The sequence below is a fragment of the Crocuta crocuta genome, unplaced genomic scaffold (assembly GCF_008692635.1).
Source record: "Crocuta crocuta isolate KB4526 unplaced genomic scaffold, BGI_CrCroc_1.0 scaffold39, whole genome shotgun sequence".
NCBI classification, from domain to species: Eukaryota; Metazoa; Chordata; class Mammalia; order Carnivora; family Hyaenidae; genus Crocuta; species Crocuta crocuta.
In genome coordinates, this window is record NW_027533334.1 from 8,363,018 (window position 1) to 8,386,725 (window position 23,708).

At 37.6% G+C, this 23,708-nt stretch overlaps 1 protein-coding gene across 1 annotated transcript in view; it reads right to left on the minus strand.

Annotated features, from left to right (window-relative positions):
• Window positions 1-246: 246 nt before the first annotated feature.
• MTDH (metadherin) overlaps window positions 247-23,708 on the minus strand; it is a 63,059-nt gene continuing 39,597 nt past the window's right edge. Inside the window, 7 exon segments of the mRNA XM_077748158.1 lie at window positions 247-1,990; window positions 2,647-2,803; window positions 5,268-5,408; window positions 8,491-8,598; window positions 15,001-15,125; window positions 21,081-21,179; window positions 23,366-23,455. Of these exon segments, the coding sequence (XP_077604284.1) occupies window positions 1,920-1,990; window positions 2,647-2,803; window positions 5,268-5,408; window positions 8,491-8,598; window positions 15,001-15,125; window positions 21,081-21,179; window positions 23,366-23,455 (791 nt within the window). The 3' untranslated portion in view covers window positions 247-1,919.

The window sequence follows — 23,708 nt, forward strand, 5'->3', positions numbered from 1 at the left end:
GGTAGAGTTGAGAGAGTTCAACTGAATTTTCTGAGCACAGCTCTTTTGGCACATTCGAAAAGTACACAACAGACTCCTTCTCAAATTCTCCCCTGACACCTTTACAAAGTGCTGGCAATTTAGGAATCCTTGGATCTCTTCAGGAAACATCTACGTAAAGCTAACAGAATAAAGTCATTTGCAGAAATGAATTCCTGGCAGCTTAGCTTATTTACCCCAATACCGAAGCAAATAAAAACAATGCTATCCATTTGCTGAATTTATTTAAACAAATCAATTTAGAAATATCATAGAATTAAACAAAACTTCTGACATGTAAACATACTGCCATGTTCCTGAAATAGATGTTAACACCTGATAAAAGTTAATAACCGCTTGTTAGGAAAGCTGTCCATTAATAAGGCCAGTCTTCGGCGAAACTAAAACCACTTTGTTTCTTTAGCTTTCCTAGTGTGACAATGCAATACTATCAAAGCACAATCAGATATAATAAAGACAAGATTGGATGGACAGATCGGTACCATTGGTTACAGCTGTTAAACAGTTTCGTTCTTGGTGCCACATAAAAGCAAGCCAATCGCATCAAATAAATCATGGCTTTTTTTTCTTTATCACAATTCACTAGGTGGTGTTAATTATGGTCCTTGTCAAACACGTTTGGTAAAGGCTATTTACAGTGTACATGGCTGAGCATGCACTATTTATAGTTACAAAGATGCCTGCCCGTTTATTAACAAGAGAATTACACAGTGCCTGAAAATGGTGAAGCATCTCACACGTCATTTAAATCAATAGTTTCAAGCAGAAAACGTTCCTTATTTGACCACAATTGCAATAATTACATGAAAATTCTTATAAAAACACAAATCCCCCTCAAGAAATTGATGCATATTCTACGCACTATAGGTTAAGGCAGTAAAAAAATGTATTCCTGATAACTGGAGGTCTTGACAATGTCAATTAAAGCTGTCTGACTCTAGTTTTTTTTTTCATTCTCCATCATATACTCAAAGTTCTGTCTGTGTAACTAATTTGTGAAGATTTCACTGTTAAAGTCGGAAATGGACCAGTAATGAAGAAGAGTTGACGCTGGAAAAAAGGAACTGCTAGGGACAGCGAAAATGTAAAGTCGACTTTGCCTAAAAGTTTCAAATTCTAAACAAGAGCATTATTTGTGAGTCTGAATCTTAAAAGTATAAAACAAATACATATAGTTTACCTTTCTTAATTTAAAATATACTGAACTTTGAACAATTCAAGTAATGTAAGACTATCAAAAATAACTTCATAAGCCATACAAGCATCAACTGCATGTTCAATGTTTTAATTAAGAAGAACTTTTTAAAAATTGTAAACTAAACCGTGAGTTTAGTTAACAAAGGATAAATGACCTTTTATTTGCACTTGTGATTCCTTTAATACAAATCCTACCAACATATATGTAAAGATATGGCAGATTATGCATTTGATCAAAGCACTTTGATTTAAGCATAATACAGATTCAAATGGTTTTAAGTTCCGTGCATAAGATCCAAGACGCCGCCTACCAATCTGTAGGCAACCCTCTCTCTAATCAGAATCCTCTATTCTTCAGCTGCAGATGAGACAGGGCACAATCTGTTGTAAACAGGGCACTGCTGTAAAACCAGGATAATATTCTTAAATTACGATCGTTCTTGTTCAATTGAAAAGACTTTCCCCAAGGGTCTTCCAGCGCTGTAGTATATTCTGCTGACCTCTTAATCTCATAAATTAACTTTCCTTTGATTCCATTGTTATGGTGGTTGTGTTCACAGTTTTGTTTTAAAAATTGGTTTAAATTTATATAAAACTCTGTACATGTTCACAAATTATTGCATAAACAGCATAATCTTCCAGACAGTGTTTACAAACACATGTCCAATTCAGGAAAAATATATTCACGTTTCCCGTCTGGCTTTTTTCTTCTTTTTTATTTGTTTGGGAGATTCCCAGCTAGTTTCAGACTTGGCTAAAAGCAAAAAAAGAAAGAAAGAAAAAACAAGAGAAAATACTGTTATGTCTCAAAAATATCAAAGTGGCATCAATGAAAACATGCTTTGAAATCCACTAACTCTTCAATCTTTATGTGTAACTCTTCAAGGCCCAGTCACCTGTTTTTAGGTTATCCTATGGCTGCCTTCCTCCTTTCCTGTGAATGCCAATGTATTATTTTGTTTAATCACATGAATGACATCTCACCGGTTTCGATCTTGAAAACCCATCATTTAACATGGCATTATCAATCTAAGTAATGAAAGTGAACACGGGCACAATGGATACTGAAGGCAGCTGACGGGAGAAAAAGGGGGGAAAAGGCACAGCACAATTCCCAGCAGTCCCAAGAACACGTGCGCAGCAAAAGGGAGGGACCAGATGGACAACGGCATGCAGCAAGCCCTCCACTGTCTATGTGCCTGGACACCCCGTCTCGCCTGGAATGATTTCAGCTCCTTGGCCCTCACGACTGAGGCCCACGAGGTGCCAGGAACCTAGCCTGTGTAAAGGAAGGGCGGGCTGCTCTGTTAACCCATCAGTCTTCCAAGGTTACAAGTGTAAACATTTCAGACTTTTAAGATATTAACACTTAATAAACGTACAGAGAACATAAAAGGAAGAATTACTTACTCTGTGAAGGAGGCACACTATTTTGCTTAGTATTTGACTTGGATTTTTCTGTCTCTTGTAGCATCGATGGCACTTGGGAAGAGCTCTTGTCAGAATCACTTTTTGATAAAACAACAGATGGCTCGGTAGAAACAGCAGGTGGAAGAGTCTTGATAGGCTATTTTGGAATAAAATTACCTTAAATTCTTTTGTAAAAACTTTCACATGAAATTAAATATCAAAGTAATACCAAGAGGCTCCCAAGGAGCAAGTAAATACTAAGATGATGTCCAAAGACTTTACCGGCAGAAGCACTACAACTCACACGTGCCCTCTAGTGGCAGAAGCAAATAAATCCCTACCTACAACACCCATGAACAGAGGTGGCGCTAGAGATTAGGAGTACAAAATTACGAGATGTTTACTGAATCTCAAGTAGGAGCGAATAATTCCATTTTCATGAACTATTATATTTTCCTGCTCATTACAATAGGATGATTTGATGTTTCCGTGATTCAATGTTCTGTCCACCTCTCACCAACTTTCGACGCCTTGAAACTTTTTCATGTGAAAGACACAAAGAAAAGAGCTAATTTCTGAACTCCCAGTAGGTGATACCACCCCTTCTCTGCTTCTCGAGAGGCAAGGGCAACTCCAACAGAGCAGCAACTGCTTCAGTTTCCTACACAAGGGAAAAGACAGCCCCAGACAAAGGCAGACTGTGACTACTAGTCCTGAGTAAAACTCAGGTCCCAATCTTCAGAGTTGTTATCCAGTCTGGCAGTGAAATCATAATGTTGAGGGCCTAGACTCTTAACGCCTTGCTTCTCCTCTCCAACCTGGAAGCAGAAAGGAGGCAAATTAACTGATATGCCTCAGTGAGGCCTAACTGGTAATGGATGGTCAGGAAAGATCATGACAGAAACTCCTGTGTTGGGAGGGCCTGGAGGCTGTAACAGATGAACGAGAGATCAAGTCGTCTGTAGCTCTGCTTATAATCCTGATTCTGAATAGAAACCAGGGTAAGAAACATTACTATGCTTCTCCGGCCTCTTGTCCTTCCGGGCTCTCTGGGTATAAGAAAGCTCAACAGGAAAGGACACAAGAGGAGGAAGCTGTGTGCACCCAAGAAATTACCAGGATTCCTTTCCTCTCTTTCAGGAGTCCGAAGCTGCATTTGTCTTGGTCAGTTCAGCTTTCTTAATGTTCTCTATAATTACTTCATATCCCAAAGTTTTAGTATGTATTTCCAGTATTCTCCCCCCTATTCTACTTAATCTATGTTAAATCACAAAAGGACTCAAATAGTCTTTACTAGATGGCTTCTGAAAAGGACTTACTGATAAGTGAAACATCAAAATGTCAAATGACCTTCTGCAACCCTATTATTAAACCTATGTGTGTTCTGAGACCGCATCCCTTCATCTCAAAAGGGAATTTTTCTCCTAGGGAATTAAAATACAAATAGGAAATATGGTTAGGATTTTATTTTAGTACAAGACTGTTACAAATTATTTCTTTTAGTGGTAACTCAAGTTTTATTTTTAAGAGTTTATTTTTAAGTAATCTCTACACCTAATATGGCGCTTGAATGTACAACCTCGAGATCAAGAGTCACGTGCTCTACCAACTGAGCCAGCTAGGCACCCCTGTAACTCAACTTGTCTAAAGCTGTTTTATTAACTGTGTAAGCTCCAAAAAGTAGGCTCCATCCCCAACGTGGGGCTTGAACTCACGACCCTGACAGCAAGAGTCGGATGTTCTATTGACTGAGCCACCCAGGTACCACAAAGGCAGAGTTTTATCTGCTTGTTCTTTGATATATCCTCTGAAATAGTGTGTGGTCTACAGTAGGTTCTCAATAAATTTTTTGAATGAGTATATAAATGAACCATGCAACTCTAGTAGGATTTCATCTATTTGTATATAACTTATCTTATGAGAAATCAGATTATATTTTTTAAGTGTTTATTTTTGAGAGAGAGACAAAGTGTGAGCAGGAGAGGGGCAGAGGGAGAGGGAGACATAGAATTCAAAGCAGGCTCCAGGCTCTGAGCTGTCAGCACAGAGCTCAAGGTGGGACTCAAACCCATGAACTGCGAGATTATGACCTGAGCCAAAGTCAGATGCTTAACTGACTGAGCCACCCAGGTACCCAGAGAAATAAGATTTTAGAAAGCTATGATCTTTGTGTCACTGGCTTAGACCTTTTATAAAATGATCCTTTCTGACATATCAAAATTTTCTACCAATAGCACCTATATCAAGAATCTATCACCAAACTTACATAAAAGTCTCATTTGGAGAGGCTGGTCCAGTCATATTATATATTATGTGCTGGCTTTAAGGAAATGCAACCAGCTACCTTTTCTCTAGCAGTCTGTCCCTCGTATGTCTAGATATTTACCCGGAGAAACTATAGTCCAGTGGTTATTTAACCTCTCCGACCTCACTCATATATAACAGATCTTAGCTTTCTCGGGGCGTTGTTGTAAGGGCTAGATTAGTGTTTTTAAAATGCTTAGCACTTCAAAATAGTGATCAGTAATGCTCAGTCAGCACTTAGTGCTTCGACAAAATAGGAATTATGGCACAATTTCCAAGTCATCAAAATTGTATTCCTGAAATATCAAAAAAGTTACCTGGCTATTTTTGATGAGTGTTTCAGCTGGGTCACCAGTGCTCATGGTCTTCAAAGTAAAAGCTTTTTCCTGTTTTGGACGGACTTTAGAGGTATTCACTGGAAGCTCTTCTCTAATCTCTTTCTCTAATTCTTCAGTGTCCTACAGAGAAAAGTAGTCTATTAGATGATATAAATCACTTTTTTTCTAATTAAAAATCTACTTGGTTGGTATATATATATATTAATGTCCAAAAGATAATCCAAGAAAATAATTTCACTTCAGTAATTGTCCAAATGGCTTAATAGAGCATATAAACACAGTCATTCAGGGCTCCTGGGTGGCTCAGTTGATTAAGTGTCTGACTTCGGCTCAGGTCATGATGTTGTGGTTCATGGGTTCGAGCCCAGCATTGGGCTTCATGCTGACAGCTCGGAGCCTGGAGCCTGCTTTGGATTCTATGTCTCCCTCTCTCAAAAATAAATAAATGGTAAAAAAAAATTTTAAAAACAATCATTTCAAGATTTAAAATACACAGATACATTTGGAACAACCATCATTTCTGCTTTCTCCAGGGACTGAAATCAACTGTAAATTAAAAAATAATACACTCCCATCCCCAAATGCAAACCATTCTAATTTACTAAACCAATTAAAACAAAATAAACCAGAAATTTTTTCTTTTAAAAAAGGACACAGTGAATTAAGTGATACTTGAACTACTTTAGAAATAACATTTCACTTAATGACTTCTTCAAGGAACAAAATATTCATACCTAAGTACATTCTGTAGGTAAGTTAGGCTTCCATAGTAGAAAGGACAGTTCAGTTCTGGCCTGCTGCAATCTGGCTGCACAATGTCAAGGACCAATCATTTGATTTCCCTGGACTTTAGCTTCCTCAACTATAAAATAAAATATGCCTACATAATTTCTAAGGTCCCACCTAAGCTTTAACATGTCTATTCTTAGGCCTTCAGATTTAAAAAAAATTTTCAACAAAATACTTTTTTTTTTTTATTTTTTTAAAAATGTTTTATTTATTTCTAGGAGGGAGAGAGAGAGAGAGAGAGAGAGACAGCATGAGCAGGGGAGGGTCAGAGAGAGAGGTAGTCACAGACTGAAACAGGCTCCAGGCTCTGAGCTGGCAGTCAGCACAGAGCCCGACGCGGGGCTCGAACCCACGAACCGCGAGATCATGTCCCAAGCGAAAGTCAGACGCTTAACCGACTAAGCCACCCAGGCGTCCCTCAACAAAATACTTCTAAAGCACATTACATGCTCAAGTATGTGAACTAAATATGAACTAGAATATGGCAAATAGGACCATCACTGTTAATTGTTATTGTTCTTTATCAAACACATACATATAAGCACCTGGCTCGGATGACCTTGACAGTTTTCTTCCAATACTGATATTTTATAAAACTTGTTCAGGATGGTAGTGGGTTTAGACAGTAATTCAAACTTTTATTGTGAATATCAGTTGCACAAGTAGCTTTGGACGTATGAAAGATTTGCAATCTGTGCAAAATTAATGTGAAGGCAGCAGTTAGTTCCATCCTAAGCTGCACTCTAAAGGTAAAGAAGACCAACAACCACATAACCCACAACTAAAAAGAACAAATGTCTTATGGATAGGATGCTATACACTATGTACCTGACGCAGAATTATATGGACAGCTCATTTAATTCTCAAAGCAACCTATGCAGTTAAGTCACGTGTGCAAAGTAGACCAACAAAAACAAGTAGTAAAGCAAAACTGAAATGTGAGTATAGATCTGACCCAAAGCCTGTATAATTTCTACTCACTGTATTTTTAAAAACAGATCAAACATTTGAGAAAGGAGTATCAGAATAACAAAAGAATGTTCACAAGTTCATGACCTTTGCCAGTAAATTGAAATTTACAGAATACATCTATCCCACAAAATTTCTTTTAAAAGGAACTCATCTAATCCACAAAACAGAAAAGCAGTCTTACTAAAGGTTATCCTAAAAGTCGCAGAAATCCAAGAAAAGTTTGGCTAAATAGATTTCAGACAGTATTAGTAATAAAAGGTAACTGTCTGTAACTGTTCTCATCAGCTAGCTTAGCTAAGAGAAGCACTCCTATCAGTCTTTCATTTCCACTGACCTCAGTCACACTAAGCTTACTAGTAAGAAAAACGAATACTGAACATAGATTGGTGTCATTTTTAACAGGTTGTGCTTCCCTCAACAAAAATTACCAAACACGTAATCCCTTAAAAAGCCATGCAGCAACTTTCCGCAAAGAGAACAGTAAGTAGGAAAATCATTTTGTAGGCTACGCTCCAGAATCTCCGGCCATCTCCTACATTTAAAGGAATAAAAACAATTAGCCACATGGTGGTAAGTAAGGAACAAGATTTTCCTAAGTTGTAATGTAAAGGTGAGGGAGCTTTCAACGAGAAACCCACGCAGAGGTCGAGTAATCTAGTGTGCTTGAAATTACAAGAACTTTGTTTCCATTTATATTATAATCTAAACATTTTTCCCAAATAGGAAAGACCAAAGAAAAAAGAAGGAAAATGCAGGAGTTCCATAAATAGAAAGTTTCTGTTAGAAGCCAAATGAGAAGGAACTAAGTGAAGCTGGGCCCAAGTACAGGGCAAGGTTCTGCACAGTTATTCTAACCCTACTAAAATTCCTTTTTTCAAAATTGTATATTCTTTTTTTTAAGTTTATTTATTCTAAGAGAGAGAGAGCACAAGTAGGGGAGGGGTAGAGAGAGAGGGATAGAGAGAGAATCCCAGGCAGGCTCCATGCTGTCAGCGCAGAGCCAGACATGGGGCTCGAACTCACGAACTTGAGATCATGACCTGAGTGAAATCAAGAGCTGGATGCTCACCAAATGAGCCACCCAGACACCCCGTAATTGTGTTAAAATTCTAATTTGCTGAATCCCAGTTACTCAGAGGAATTTCAGTGAGCAACACTGCATTTCCTTTTCCACTTCACCCTGATATAAATCAAAATGCATCTAATTTAATTTATTTACTTTGGGGTTCATACCTTTGGTATGATTTTTTTTCAGAGTAATGCTATGGTAGGATATGTAAGATCTTTAAAAGATTCTGTGACTTTTCGAACGCTTTGCAAGTAAACCTGAGAACTCATATTGTGTCTTTTATCTCTACATATTCTTAGGACCTACATGTTACCTTTTCACATTTCGGCAGGAGGCGCTTTATGAGTCATGTCTATTGTTTTGATACTCTACCTGTACAGGAGAGTTCTCTTCGCCTTGCTTCTTCTTTTTCTTTTTTTTCTTTTTAGATTTCCCAGTTGGAAGAGCTCCCTCTCCCTTTTCTTTGTCATCATCTGAAACCTGATGTTTAAAGCAAAAGTATTTAAGTGAACCAACTGATTAAGTTTTCATTATTCAGAAATTATGGAATAATCTCATTCATTAGGCTCAGTTTTTATCTAATAAATTCTAAGTAAGAATTAGTAAGGAGTAATAAAATGGATCTAAAATTACGTATTACAAAAGAACAAAGTAAACAGAACTTCATTCTCCTACCGTCTATGATAGAACATTTTTAAAAATAATCATTCATCACTCACTGCAAGACAATTTCGAGAGCTGTGCAAACCTTGGCTTTTAAAACTCACTGGATAGGTAACTCTGTTTTGTTTCAGAGTTTAAATGCAGCACTATGTGCAATGAAACTGAATTTGACCCTGTTAAGAGAATGACAAGCTCCAGAGTGGGAGAAAATATTTTCAAACCATATATCCAACAAAGGATTCGTTTCAAAGACTATATAAGCACACAAAATTCAATATAAATAATCCAATTAGAAAATAGGCAAAAAATATGAACAGACATTTCTTGAAAGAGGACAGACAGATGGCAAAGAAGCATATGGAAAGATGTTCAACATCATCAGCCATTAGGGAAATGCAAAATAAAACCCAAAATGGGCTCACTACATTCCTACTGGTATAGCTACAATAAAAACAGTGACGGCAGCAAGCGGTGGCCTGGATGGAGAGAAATATAATCACTCATACACTGAAATGGGAAGGTAAAGTGATACAGCCACTCTGGAAAAAAGTTGGGCAGTCTCTTAATATATTAAATATGCAACTACCATACAACCCAGGGATTATACTCCTGATCATTTAGCCTGGAAAAATCAACACTCACTTTCACACAAAAACCTGTATACAAATGCATCATAGCAGCTTTATTCACAACAGCCCCAAGCTAAGAACAATCCTAATGTCCTTCAACAGGAGAACAGTTAAACAACCATATCCAGACTTTGACTACTAAGAAGTAAAAGAAAACCAACTAATGATACACAACAATCTAGAGATTTATGCTCAGTGGGAAAAAAACCCAACAGTACAAAAAGGTTGCATGCTATATTATTCTATTCATAGAATATTTTTGAAATGACAAAATTATAGAGATGGAAACATTACTGGTTGCCAGGGGTTGCCAGGGGGTGGTCACAGGAAGGAAGAAAGGGTGGCTATAAAAAAAGGGAAGCATGAAGGATCCTAACAGAATGGAAATGCTCTGTATCTTAACTGCATTAATGCCAATATCCTAGTTGTGATGCTGTATTATAGTTTTTTCAAGTTGTTATCACTAGGGGACACTGCGTAAAGAGTATGCGGATCTCTCTGCATCATTTCTCACAAGTGCTTGTCACTCTACAGTTATCTCAAAATAAAAGGCTTATTTTATTAAAAAAACATTTTTTTTTAACATTTATTTTTGAGAGACAGAGCGTGAATGGGGGAAGGGCAGAGAGAGAGGGAGACACAGAATCCAAAGTAGGCTCCAGGCTCTGAGCTGTCAGCACAGAGCCCTATGCGGGGCTCAAACTCACGAATTATGAGATCATGACCCTAGGTGAAGTAGGATGCTTAATCAACTGAGCCACCCAGGAGCCCCAAAAGGCTTAGTTTAAAAAACTGATTTTCAATGAGCGTCGGACTTCGGCTAAGGTCATGATCTCCAGGTTTGTGAGTTCGAGCCCCATATGGGACTTGACTGATAGCATGGAGGCTACTTTGGTTCTCGGTCTCCTTCTCTCTCTGCCCCTCTCCTGCTACTGTTCTCTCTCAAAAATAAACATTAAAAAAAATTGAATTTGAGACGGAATGTCATTGAAAACATTTTCCGCATGACAAAAACATTCACTAATTAGTGAATTAGAACTAATAGTGAATAGAACTAATAAACTGGTATTCATAAGATCCTTTCACACATTCCATGAAAGTGACTTTTCTATGAAAAAGTGTTTTTTGTGTCTTCTGCACAGATGACAGCCAAGATTCCTAGCCTACCCTTAGATGACGGGGTGACTGCTGTTTCTCTGCTCAGCAGCACAGTCATTAGGATGATTATGGAGGTCTCATGAAGCACCCACCAAATAGTTCACAGAAATTACTAGCTAATGGAAAAACAAAACCCTACACAAACTTAGCTAGGAGATTTTCAGTCTAAGTTGGCTGGCAGTTGTGGAGAAACCTCCACAGTTTTCACCACAAGCTCACAGGATTAAAACACCACGTGAAAAGACACATCCTCTGAAGGTGATTCACATCACAAGGGCTCTGGGCAGCTTGCTTCTCAGCCAATTATAATCCAACAGTAAAGGAAATACAGTTTCTCATGCCAAAACCCTATTTATGCTCATGGGTAAAAGGCTGAAATCCACTCCATACCATTTCTAACTTCTATGAAAGAACTTTTGACAAATTTATTTTAGATTAATTGAAGATAAAAGACATTACTGATAAACCTAGAATTCCTTTACACCCCTTTCCAATCCCATTCCCACATTACCTCCCCTAGGGGCAAACCATTACCATGAACCTCTTTTATGTCCATCCCATCAAGTTTTTTATAAATTTGGGTGTGTTCACACACAAAATTACATCAAAGTTATCATATTGTATCTTTCTGGAAACCTGTCCTTCATCATTCAGCATGTTTTAGAGATTCTATTCATGTTGATATTAATGTACTTTATTTCACTGATTTTTAACATCTAATATGCACTTGTACAGACCTATCACATTTTAGTTCTTCATTCCTCAACTGATGGGCATGTTGATGGTGTCCTATTTTTACTAAGAAATATGAAAGATGATCTCTGAATATACTCAGAAAAAGAACTGCTATGATATATGATAGTCTTCATTCCATTCAGTGCTTCTACTCTGTAATTCCGATGATAAGGCACAAGGAAGTTTCAGTTATAGAAATATATTTTTGATTGTATATTCACTAAACATTCAACAAATAGCAGAATGGTTACTATGTGTTAAGGTACTATATACCAGGAAGCTTTTTTCCCCTAACAGACTTTATATTTTATAGCAATTTTAGGTTCACAGCAAAACTGAAGGTAGAGATTTCCATATACTCCTCACTCCCCCACATGCACAGCCGCACTATCAGTACTCAGCACCCCCCTACCCCCGCCAGAGGTACATCTGTTACAACAGAGCAGCCTACGCTGACAGATTATCACTCAGAGCCCCTATAGTTTACGTTAGGGTTCACTCTTGGTGTTATACACTCTATCGGTTTGGAAAAAATGTATAATGACATGTATTCACCATTACAGTGTCATACAGAGTAGTTTTACTGCCCTAAAAATCCTCCATGCTCTGACCATCCATCCCTCTCTCCCTCTAACCCCCTCAACTTTCATTATTACCTGTTAACTGTTGCCCTCTACATTTATTTACAGCCTTAGGAGTAAATCCCATGACTACCTCTTCCTTTCTCTGATCTCTAAAGATCAGACGTAGTACCATCCTATCCAAGGCCAACCCACAACCCACTCATGCCTAAGGTTCCCCCACCTCTACTGCCAGGATCTTACTCTATTAGCAAGTCTCTCATTTATGTTTAACTTTTACCTTATTCTAGACTCTCTTTTCATCGACAGATATGTTAAAGCAGGGGCTGCTGACACACTACAAATCTAGCCCAATGGCAGTTTTTGTAAAATAAAGTTCATTTCCAAATTGTCTATGGTTGCTTTCACACTACTGTATGGACCTTTAATAAAAAGTTTACTAATCCCTGCACTAAAATCTCTCCTATCATTAAAGCACAAGCAACGTCGAACAAAACCCTTCTTGGTACTAGAGTTTCACTGTCATCCACTACCTTTCCTCCATTCCTATCCTTACTTACTTTTAAAAAAAACATATAAAAAAAAAAAGCATACAATTTTCTAAACCTCATTTACTCAACTTACTGCAATATGGTTATTATTCCAAGATTTCTAATGAAACTGCTTTTTTTTTAATGTTTATTTTTGAGAAAGGAGGGGGGAAGAGGGGAGAGAGGGGAATAGAGAGAGGGAGAGAAGGAGTGTGGTGGGGAGAGAGTGAGAATCCGAAACTGGATCCAGGCTCTGAGCAGTCAGCACAGAGACCGACATGGGGCTCAAACCCACAAACTGTATGATCACGACCTGAGGTGAAGTCGAACACTCAACCAACTGAGCCACCCAGGTGCCCCTCTAATGGAACTGTTCTTAATTACCAGAGGAGCAAATGCTTCAGCCTACTGTGACCCAGAATTCTCTTCTCTCAGTCTCTTTCATGGGCTTTTGTTTCTCCTTAAAAGTTGGGAGTTTCCCTGATTCGTATTCATTCCTGCTCTTTTCAGGTCTACAGATTTTTTCAAGATATTTCACACACTCTCAAAATATTTAATGACCATATACTTATAACTTCCAAACACAGATCTTTTCCCTAAGATTTAACCTGGTATAAAACCAACTTCTCTTACACACTTCTACAGAACACTTTGTATTTAACATAGTCCAAATGGAACCAATCATCTTTCCCTCAACTAACTAGCTTCTGCTCCCATTTTTTCTGTTGGAAGCATCCCTTCCACCTTCCTTCTCAGTTACCCAACCTAAAATCTTGGAAGTCATTTTGATGACTTTCTCCATTCAATTCTAATCACATGTCCTGTGGATTTTCTTTCAGTCAATCAGTTTATTTCTTTATTAAGTAGGCTCCATGCTCAGCGTGGAGCCCAATGTAGGGCTTGAACTCATGACCCTGAGATCATGGCTTGAGCTGAGATCAAGAGTTAGATGCTTTAACTGACTGAGTCACCCAGGCATCCCTATTTCTTTTTTTTTTTTTTTTTTTTTTTTTTTTTTTTTTTTTTTTTTTAGGGAGGGGGAGGNAGGCATCCCTATTTCAATTCATTTTTTTAAGTCTGTCTTGTATTCTGTGTACCATTCTTTTTAAAAAGATTTTATTTTTTTAAGTAATCTCTACACCCAACATGGGGTCTGAACCTACAACCCAGAGATCAAGGGTTGCACATGCCACTGACTGAGCCAGCCAGGCGCCCCTCTGTGTACCATTCTTACCACTCCTGTCCTGGACTAACTAACCAACCTCCAACCTGGCTCTCCTGCCTTTATTCACGTATGCATCTACTCCTTTTCTCTACATGGGCTGCCAGGATAAATCCCTCCATCTTAAAATCCCTCCATTACTTACAGGATAAAATCCAAGTTTTTAAATAACATTCAAGAACTTTTAGCATCTAGTCTATGCCTCTCTTCTCCAGTTTAATTTCTGACCACTCTGTTTCACATTCCGCTTTACTTCTAGGATACTTTTGCTAAAACTTCCAAGTGCTCCCATAATACCTAACACAAACTGTAACATTACTTTTATCCGCGGATGTGCCTGTCTCCTTCTCCTCCCTAACTAGGCTATAGGCTCTTTGAAGGCAGTAACTGTGTCTTATTTATCTTCATCTTGCTCCCCCACTAGCACAATACGTGACTCATAGCAGATGTTCAATTAATATTTGTTGAACGACCCTAGTACCTTCAGAGCCTCCTGGACTTTCCAACTTTATTCCTACAACCAACCAGTTGCTAAGTTTGATCAGTAGCTTTAGGACTTGTAAACTACTTCCATTTATTTTTCAAAGCTATCAATTTAGTTAATTATCTCCTACCCAATTCATGTAATTGTCTCTTTAACACTTACCCCAAAGTAGTACAAAATAGCTTCCCAGGCTTCTTCTCTTTCTCCTGTACCCAGCCTAATTTTCCCAACCCCAATGATGATTAGGTTATCCCTAGTTTAAAAGCCATCAGTAGGTTCTTATCACTTAGAGAATCTCACAGAAATGTGGCAAGGTATGTGTCATTCATTTGTTTACTGAGTGCCAAGCATGTTGCTAGAGCTACGAAAAATAAAAACTTCCCGGTTCCTTTAAGGAATACAGCCTAGAAGCGGAAGATCCTGTCATCAATGGATTCCTCACATGTGTACTGTTTGCCTCTGCATACTGAACTGTTAGCCTGTTTCCTGCCTTGATGCCGTTTTCACGGTGTTCTCAGTCTCGTCTGTTGCTATGGAGCCCTCTTTCCTCTTTCCCTGGCACGGTTCTGTTCTCTAAACACAATGAGTTCGTACATTATAACGTCAGCTATTATAATAATTCTGATAAGAGCAAAGAACTGTTTTCTTATCAGTGCCTAATAGTGCTTTCCACATATTAGAAGCCTCAATAGTTTGTGGAAAGAGAAAACAGTGACATGGAGAAGGCATGCAGGCATAACGATTGAAGCAAGTATGATCAGAAAGGCTCAGGAGCATCTCTACCACAGGATATATTTACAATACAGAATGTGCCCTCCAGGAAGCCTCACACAGTTGGGTGCGCACAGAAACAGACATACCCGCCAATGCCTTTACTCACTTTTTGATCATCAGGAATTGGCTCTTGGGCCTTTAGAAGGGAGGCTCTTTCTTCATCTGCCCAATTCCCCCACTCTTCTGCTGGAGCGTTCCAATCGGAGCTGGGGTCAGCAGAAGACAGACCATCTACAATTTAACAGTGTCAATTAGGTATCTATCATTTCTGCCAAAAACGAAAATGCAAACACTAAAGTTCCTTATGTTGAACTAAGTTGTAATTTTAAACTATTGTTCTTCCTTCTTTCTCCCAAGCATTTTAGAGCTAGAAGAGAACCCAATAACATGATGGTAAAAACCTTTGCCCAACTTCGGCTAGGCACATCATATGGCTATTTAAATGGAATTCCTAAAAAACTCTGGAAAACTTAAGAATTACCTGTTTAATTCCACTCTCCCTAATTCCTTTGTTACCTATCTCCTCATTTTGCTCTCTTTTCACTGTTGAGGCCTAACTCGGTCTGGGCTTGGTCATTACATTTTTGTAACTGATTTATTATCTAGGGTACAGAGTAGCCAATCTTTAACAGCAGTGCCAAAATTATACTCTCCACCTGTCCTTTTACATCATGTCTCCTGCCCTCCTTAGGAGCTTTTCAAGACTACATTCCTCTTCAAATTCACCAAGTCATGACAGAATATTTAATGTCTTCTTTCCTCTTGTTTTGGTTGTTGAAATCATTACCTTATGACTTTTAACGGCTATACCCTCCCCTTACTCTAATACTTAACTTGTACCTTCTTACAATTTCAAGATTATTCAATGCTACTTTTATTATTTCAAAATATGCAAGTCACTTTCAGGGTTTCCATCATCTCTTCTCAAGAATAAAATTTTATTCTAGACTCCTGGACTCCTTTCTTACACTCTAGAGAATTTTGCTTCCTTGCCCATTTTAAAAAGGGAAAAACAATCTTTGGCTTCATCCTGGTTAAGTAGTTCTCAAAGTCAATTCCTGCCCTTCTCCCTGGATTTCATAAACACTTCCGCACCTACTTCTACAATGACTACTTACAGCCAGGTTTCCTTCCCAGTGGTTTACGATGATAGACATGAAGCTTTATTTCTAAATGGTTAACAAGTCATTCCTGCACTGCTCCAATGAAAAATCCAATCTTTCCCCATGAATGTCAAATGCTTTTATTAACTACTAAGTTTTTTCATATACACTTCAGTCTGTTTCTGGAATTTCTGTCCTATTTCACTGATATATTCCTGGAATGGTGCCATATATAACTCTGAAATACCTTTTAGTAACTAGAATGACAAATCTGCCTGCATTCTTATTTTCTTTGCTATTATTTTTTCATGTGAACTCTATTGTTGTTTAAAGGGAAGGTATTATGATACCACATGAAAGCTTTAAAACTTTATAGTTTTGGAAGACTATAATAATCTGGGAAAAGGCTCAAAGGGAAAAAAAAAGACAAAACTGTAAAACAGGATACCATATTTATATGAAGGGATTAAGGAAAATAATACATTAACAACAGATATATCTTGTCACTGGAATTACAGGAATTTCACCCTATTAAGCACTTAATATGTACTAGAACTTGAGTGGGGTAGGTACTAGAAACACAAATTTTCTCCCCACATGGAGCTCCTGGTTTTATCTATTCAGAGATGAAGATAGGTAAGTACAAGAGACGGTGAAGTACAGAGTGAAAGATTCTATCATGGGGGTGTGGAAAGGGAGAAGAGGCTCGAACAGAAGAGGATGGAGACTGAAAACATAAGGATTTATTGTCTAGTGGAAGAAAAACACGATCTGATTACAAGTGTGAAACATATTACAATAAGGGAAGTTCCTTCCTAAATTTACTACCAGGAGCAGGTACCTGGAGGCAGTATTACATACTATTAACACAGGGGTTAAGAGCATGGACCTCAGAGTCAAACATCTGAATATTGGTCTACCCTATCACTTAATAACCATGTGATTTGGGTCAAATTTCATAATCTTAATGAGCTATCCAGGAACTTCATAGGATTGCTGAGATTATTATATTAGATGCATGTAGAGGAGTAAAGTAGTGCATAGCAATGCAGTAAGTGCTCACTAAATGGCAGGTGCTGTGTTTCTGTGTCGCTGATGACATAACAGGAAGCCACGTTCTAAGCTGTCAGGCACGTGCAACTAAAAGTGTATTTCTTAATAACCCTGATAAATCACTCAATAAGATACACTTGGTATGTCTTAATGTGGAAATCATTTTTATAAGCATAAAGGTATCTAAGATGTCTGGAACCAATGTCTCATCTTACATTAAGCATTCATTAACAACACTGTTAGGAGATTTGAAGGTCACAGATTTTGCTTAAGTCTCACACATAAGAAATGCAGATTTTAGAAAATTTCTCTCCATAAGCCAGTCTCTAAGGCCTCTTACCGGAAAAGAAACTTTATTTTCTTTTAAAAGAAAAAAGTCTAGACACGTGAGTGGGCGATATACTAACATATAAACTATTTTCTTAATGTGATGGTGTGAGGGGATAAGGGGTAAAAATCTAGTAAAATACTTAGTAACATTATTTTTTTAAAGGCTTATGTAACCAGAAAGTTTGGGGAATGTAGCCTATGGTTTAACTTCTTTAAGAACATTAACACAGCACAAATCTCTATGGGCTTTATAAAGCTTTCTGTTGATTTTCCCAAGTTTATTGATTTTAGGTTTTATTTTAATAATAACTGGGATAAAATAAAAGTACTTTATAAAACAACAGATTACCTAAACAAAAAAGTTGTCAACAGAAGACTTCTCAACACACAGTTCATAGGAGTCATGGGCCTAATACGCTAGTAAAATTTCTTTCCTTGAGGAAATGATGTAGAATGATTTCATTCATTATATAGTTTTCTCCATTTATAAAAGAGTAACTTCTCATTCCTCAAAAGTCTCCCACAGTTTGCCAGTATCTTTTCAAAGAGCCATATTAGTGTCTTTTCAAAATGGTAAACAATTTATCTATTTAATTTGCTTGAATAACATGTCAGATTTAAGCATCTCAGAGCTAATCTCTATTTTACCTCAGTAAAAAATGGCTATCAGCTGTTTCTGGCCAGAACTTACTTTAGTACTGACTTTAATAAAACAACTATGTTAGAAAGACATTTTCCAGTGTTCAGACGATACTAATTAGCCCCACTGCACAGACTAATTTTGCCCCTAGAACAGTATCAACAGCACCTCTGCACTATTTACGGAATATTCAGGCAGCGTTCTAAGTGCTATTTATGTACTTTATCATTTAATTCTCTCAACTGTGGGAGAAGAACTACTCTTTTTACAGATGAGAAAAGGGAAGCACAGAGACTATGTACCTGCCTCAGGGCAAACACAGGCAGTCTGTCCTCGAAACTCATGCTCTTAACCCCTTTTATGCTGCAGCAAATCCATTCACACTCACACTCTGCAGCAAATTCATTCACAAATTCATAATCTGATTTTTTACAGTGGTTATGATGATGATGTTCCTTTATGATCAATTAATGAGATTAACATCAGTCTTTTCTTCTGTACTACAGCATCTTAATGTTATATTCAAGTGTTGCCTTCTTGTCAGATGATGAGGTCTATGCCTCAAATGAGGGTCAATAGTGTGTGTGTATGCATACACACGTACACACACATATACATACTTTGTGGACTAGTAATCTCAAATACTAAATCATGCATTTTATAAATTTAGAAGGAATACTTAAGTTCACAGATGATAACAAAAAATAAAATTCAGAGAAAATGAAGTTGGTTGAAGAAAAACCCTGGACTTACAAGACTGCCAACACCCTAACAAATGAGAAAGGTAGTGTGGAAAGATGGACAGTGTTTCTAATACTTTTCACTTTCAACAGAGTCCTGTGGATACACGCTTTTTTTCCATCTTTTATTTTAGCGGCCAATCATACTTTTCATGTTACAAGAATTCTAAAATAGATAAAAGTGGAGTCATTCTGTCCAAGAAGGGAAGCCCGTGCCCCAAAGACTCAGTCTTCGTCGGCTTTAGCCCGCAGCTGCCCCAAGATACCTCACTGCTATTCTCTTACAATCATTCCTGTAAACACTCTTCAATTCTGTTCTGCACATAGCTGAGCATTCCTCCCCATAATTTACCAAAAGCTTTCACGTGCATTTGTTACTGCATTAAAACCTCACAATAATCTACACAAGTAGATCTGCCAGATTATTTGTTCTGTCTTACAGTTCAATTAACCTAGATTCCAAGAGAAGTGATGAAGTCTGAGCCATAGGAAGTACTACATTTTAAAGTGAAGACTGGGGCGCCTGGGTGACTCAGTTGGTTAAGTGTCTGACTTCGGCTCAGGTCATGATCTCACGGTTCGTGGGTTCGAGCCCCGCGTTGGGCTCTGTGCTGACAGCTAGCTCAGAGACTGGAGCCTGCTTCAGATTCTGGGTCTCCCTCTCTCTCTGACCCTCCCCTGCTCATGCTGTGTCTCTCAGAAATAAACAAAACATTTTAAAAAATTTAAAAAAAAAATAAAGTGAGGACTAGAACTAGGAAATACCTTCTAAACTAGTATGCCAACCCCACACCCCTAGTTTTTAGCAAGCAAGTCAAGACTTTTTCACTGCCTAACCTACCTTTCCAAACTCTCTTCCCTTAATCTGTAAGGACTGTGCTTCAGCTCATCTACAAAGACTAAGTAGATTAATTTTTGTATTGTGTTACAAGTTTTTAAATTTTTTTTTTCTAATTTTTTAAAATGTTTATTTATTCTTGAAAGAGAGACAGGGTGTGAGCGGGAGAGAGGCAGAGAGACACAGAATCCAAAGGAGGCTCTAGGCTCTGAGAGGTCAGCACAGAGCCACATGTGGGGCTTGAACTCACAAATCATGAGATCATGACCTGAGCTGAAGTCGGACGCTTAACCGACTGAGCTACCCAGGCAGGCACCCCGCTGTGTTGCAAGTTTTACCTTTGTGATCACAACCATTGCTAAGGCCGTACCATATGATGATTAAGAGCATGAACTCTAAGGGTGCCTGGGTGGCTCAGTCAGTTAAGTGTCCGACTTCAGCTCAGGTCATGATCTCACGGTTTCCCGGTTCAAGCTCTCCGTCAGACTCTGTGATGACAACTAGCTAGCTCAGAGCCTGGAGCTTGCTTCAGATTCTGTATCTCCCTCTCTCTGANGCATGAACTCTGGAGCCAGACTACCACCTCCTCCACTTAACTCTGTGACCTGGGTTAGATAACTTTTCTTTGCCTCAGCTTCTCCATCTGGAAAGTGTGGGGGCAAAACACCTACTTGGTAGAACTGTTGTATGTGTTCAATAAGCTAATAAAATGCACAAGACTTACACCAGGGCCTGGTGCATAGTCAGGGGTTTGCATTTCTTATCATCACTACCACCGAACACCTGCATGTAAAGCACTGCACTAGGTACTGAGAGAGTTCCTATTTTTAGAGGGTTTTATTTCATTTCTTCAACTCTAAGAAAACATATTCTTAAAAAAAAGTTTTTTTCTTTCTCACACAGGCCACCAGNGAAAGGAATACATTCTGAGGCTTGAGGTGGTGGGGAAAAAAAAAATCTCAGTTTTTTTTAAAAAATGAAGATGGTATAACTTTTCTGAACATAAAAATCTTATTTTTCCCTTCCTCTTTCCTCTTTTTTTCCCCCGTCTTTTAGAACTCTTGCCTTCAACCTTCCTAAGTTTCTATTGGGAATCATGCTAAGAAAATAGTTTTCTAATATAAAACTTGCATATCTCACAAACTAAAAGCCATTCCTGCATATTATATTCACTCTATTATTCTAAAACTAAGAAAAGAAAACAACATTCATTTAAAACAAAAAATAGAAAAACTAAGAAGCAACTATAAGAAAATGTCATGGTTAAATATTGCCTCAATCATAAAAAGTGAATTCTGTTTAAATTCTACAGTTATTCAATAATTAGCTTATAAGTAGTACACATTTGGTATTAAATTATATCACTATGACCTAAGGGGAGAAAATCAGGATTAAAATTAAAACCTAAAAGCATGAATTTAGGGTGCTAGAAAGAAAATTCTAAAAAACAAAAGCAAAAGCATAATTTTTAAAAGGACATACTTAACCCAGACCATTCATCATCGATATAGGGTTGATTACGGCTAGCATCCCACTGATAATCAGAAGTGGTAGAATGAGAAACTGGCTCAGCAGTAGACCCTTAAATGAAAACGAATGCAATAAAATTAAAAATGGAATTTTCTAGTGATGTTTCATAACAATAGTTCTATACTTTGCACACGGAGACTAAATTATTTTTGATTCCCCTATAAGGAAAAATTCAGACATTAGAAAGAGTTAAGACAAGGAAAAGTAGAATTGAGGGTAATTTCAGATTAAGCATGATTATCACTTGATCTAATTCACTGATTAGAACTATATTTTGTCTTTTATAATACGTACTTCAAACTGAGTATCTACAAATTTCAAGAATCAAAAAACGTTCTATTATTTTTGTTCTTAATGAAAAATAATAAAGCACAAAAGAAATCCTGAATGTTTCAGGGTACACCTATATCCTGAGAGCCCTGAAGGAGAGAACTAAACCATGTCTTGGTTTGCTAGAACCTTATGCCTAAGGAAAAGTGAAAGACATCGATGATTACCTAAAGAGGTGAGGCAGAGAGAAGCCAGAGGTAGGAGAGCTGTGCTGATGGTCTAGAGACCATGGTAAGTTCAGGTGTGTTTAAAGAGAAGCAACTACCACTGTCTAAGTTTCTTCTGTTTTCATTTTTTGGGGAGAAAGGAGAGAACGGGGTCACAGAGTCCTTAGAATCTGATGAAAGCTGTGATGCACTACTGTCCAGAACTTACACAAAATTTTGCATATAATTTTGAGGGCACCGAAATTCGTGGATGCCACATGAAAAGCCCTTGTTCTACAGCTATATTCTACAGCTATAAATTTATTATCCATCAGGGATATCTATACCCCAGACCTTCTGAATCAGAATTTCCGTATGTACTGGAATGCTTGGGAGACTCCCTTAGGACTCAGAGCCACTGATAGAGAGAAATGGTTAAGAAAACCTGTTAGAATAAAAGACTTACAATCACATCCTCTTATAAAAGTCCTTCCTAAGTTACATATTTTCACTTGGTTATAGATTATCTTAGCAGCCTTCCACTAACTTACCAGCCCATATCACTAATATAATAGCTTAATGCATAGTCAAAATAGCCACATATATTTTAATATAAATTTTGACAAGTAAAATAACCCTATAATTCATATACAATTAGCATATTAACTGCTTACAAGCACTAAAGTAACATTATTGCTATCTCTTCAGCAGTCCATGCTGCTTTCTCTGAGTGTATGAAGAGAATAGCATCTGTGTTGCACCAAGTCACCAAATGAAAGAGGCAATTTGTATCTCTGGAACTGAAATGTAGTCTATGAGACCAGGGGTTGGTAAACTACAACCCACGGGCCAAATGTAAACACTCACTTTTTTATGTGGCCAATGAGCCAGGACCAGTTTTTATATTTACAGATGGTTGGGGAAAAAAATCAAAATAATAATATTTCAAAATCAGACATGGTCATTTATTTATGCATCCACTCTGGCTGCCTTCTTGCCACAATGTAGGACTTAAGCAGTTCGTTCCACAAAGACAGTATGGCCCATGAAGCCTAAAATAGATGTTACTGTGCCCTTTATGGAAAAAATCTATCAACAGCTATTCTAGTGACTCCAGACACTGTGGAGTGACATAATTAGTACACTGGACCCATGAAGTCCAACGTGAACCAAATGTTACAAACTAAACATCTCCCACATTTATGCAATATTTGTTAAGTATATATGGCTTCTACATGATTAATAAGAGGCATATCCACTTAAGTACTATAGAATTGATAATAGTTTATTAGTAATACTATATTTTCTCTATCAACAGACACTCTGGAGTTCTTATGTGAGGTTCTACATAACTTGTAAGGTTTAGGTGTAAACTCACAATGAATAAAATAGATAAAAGGGCCATAGAAATAAAAGGCAAACTGCAAGCAGAAGTACGGCAGAAATATGCTAGTAACAGAAAAATATCACGACCCTGAAGAGAAGGCCTTCTATTTGCATTTTTGTCTGTGTGCCAAGGCACTTTCAGTTATGTTAGGCCACAGAATCTTCCTATCTCCCCTACAGAAAGGAAACACTTGCAGATAAAAATTTAGGTCTTCCTTTCTCCCCTTTTTGTTAAGGCCTCTGCTATTTTATATATCTATTACTTATGTTGATAGCAGCACTTGACTCTGGGTTATTTTTCAAATAGCAAGAGCTAAAATGAATTTAAACAGAAATTTCTTTTGTTAACTAAATGAAAGACTAGTTTTCACATACCAGAAACAGCAGAGTTAAGTGTGAGAGATGCAAAAGAAGCAGAATTCTGTTCAGAGGTATTCATTCCCCTATCCACACTAGACCAAGCAGCTGTTAAAATAAAGAACGTCACTTGGAACCTTCAATTTGCAAAAGAAAAGTCGAAAGATATGTACAGATTTAAACTATGAATAACAATACTTAAAGATAACCTTAGAAATTAGGACCACAATATAGCAATAGCTACTATTTACTGAAGGTCTATTATATATGCCAAACTCTTCACATCAACCACTTCTAATCCTTAAGGTAACCCTGCTAGGCAAAATTTCTGAATAGTTAAGTGACTTGCAGACAGCTAGAA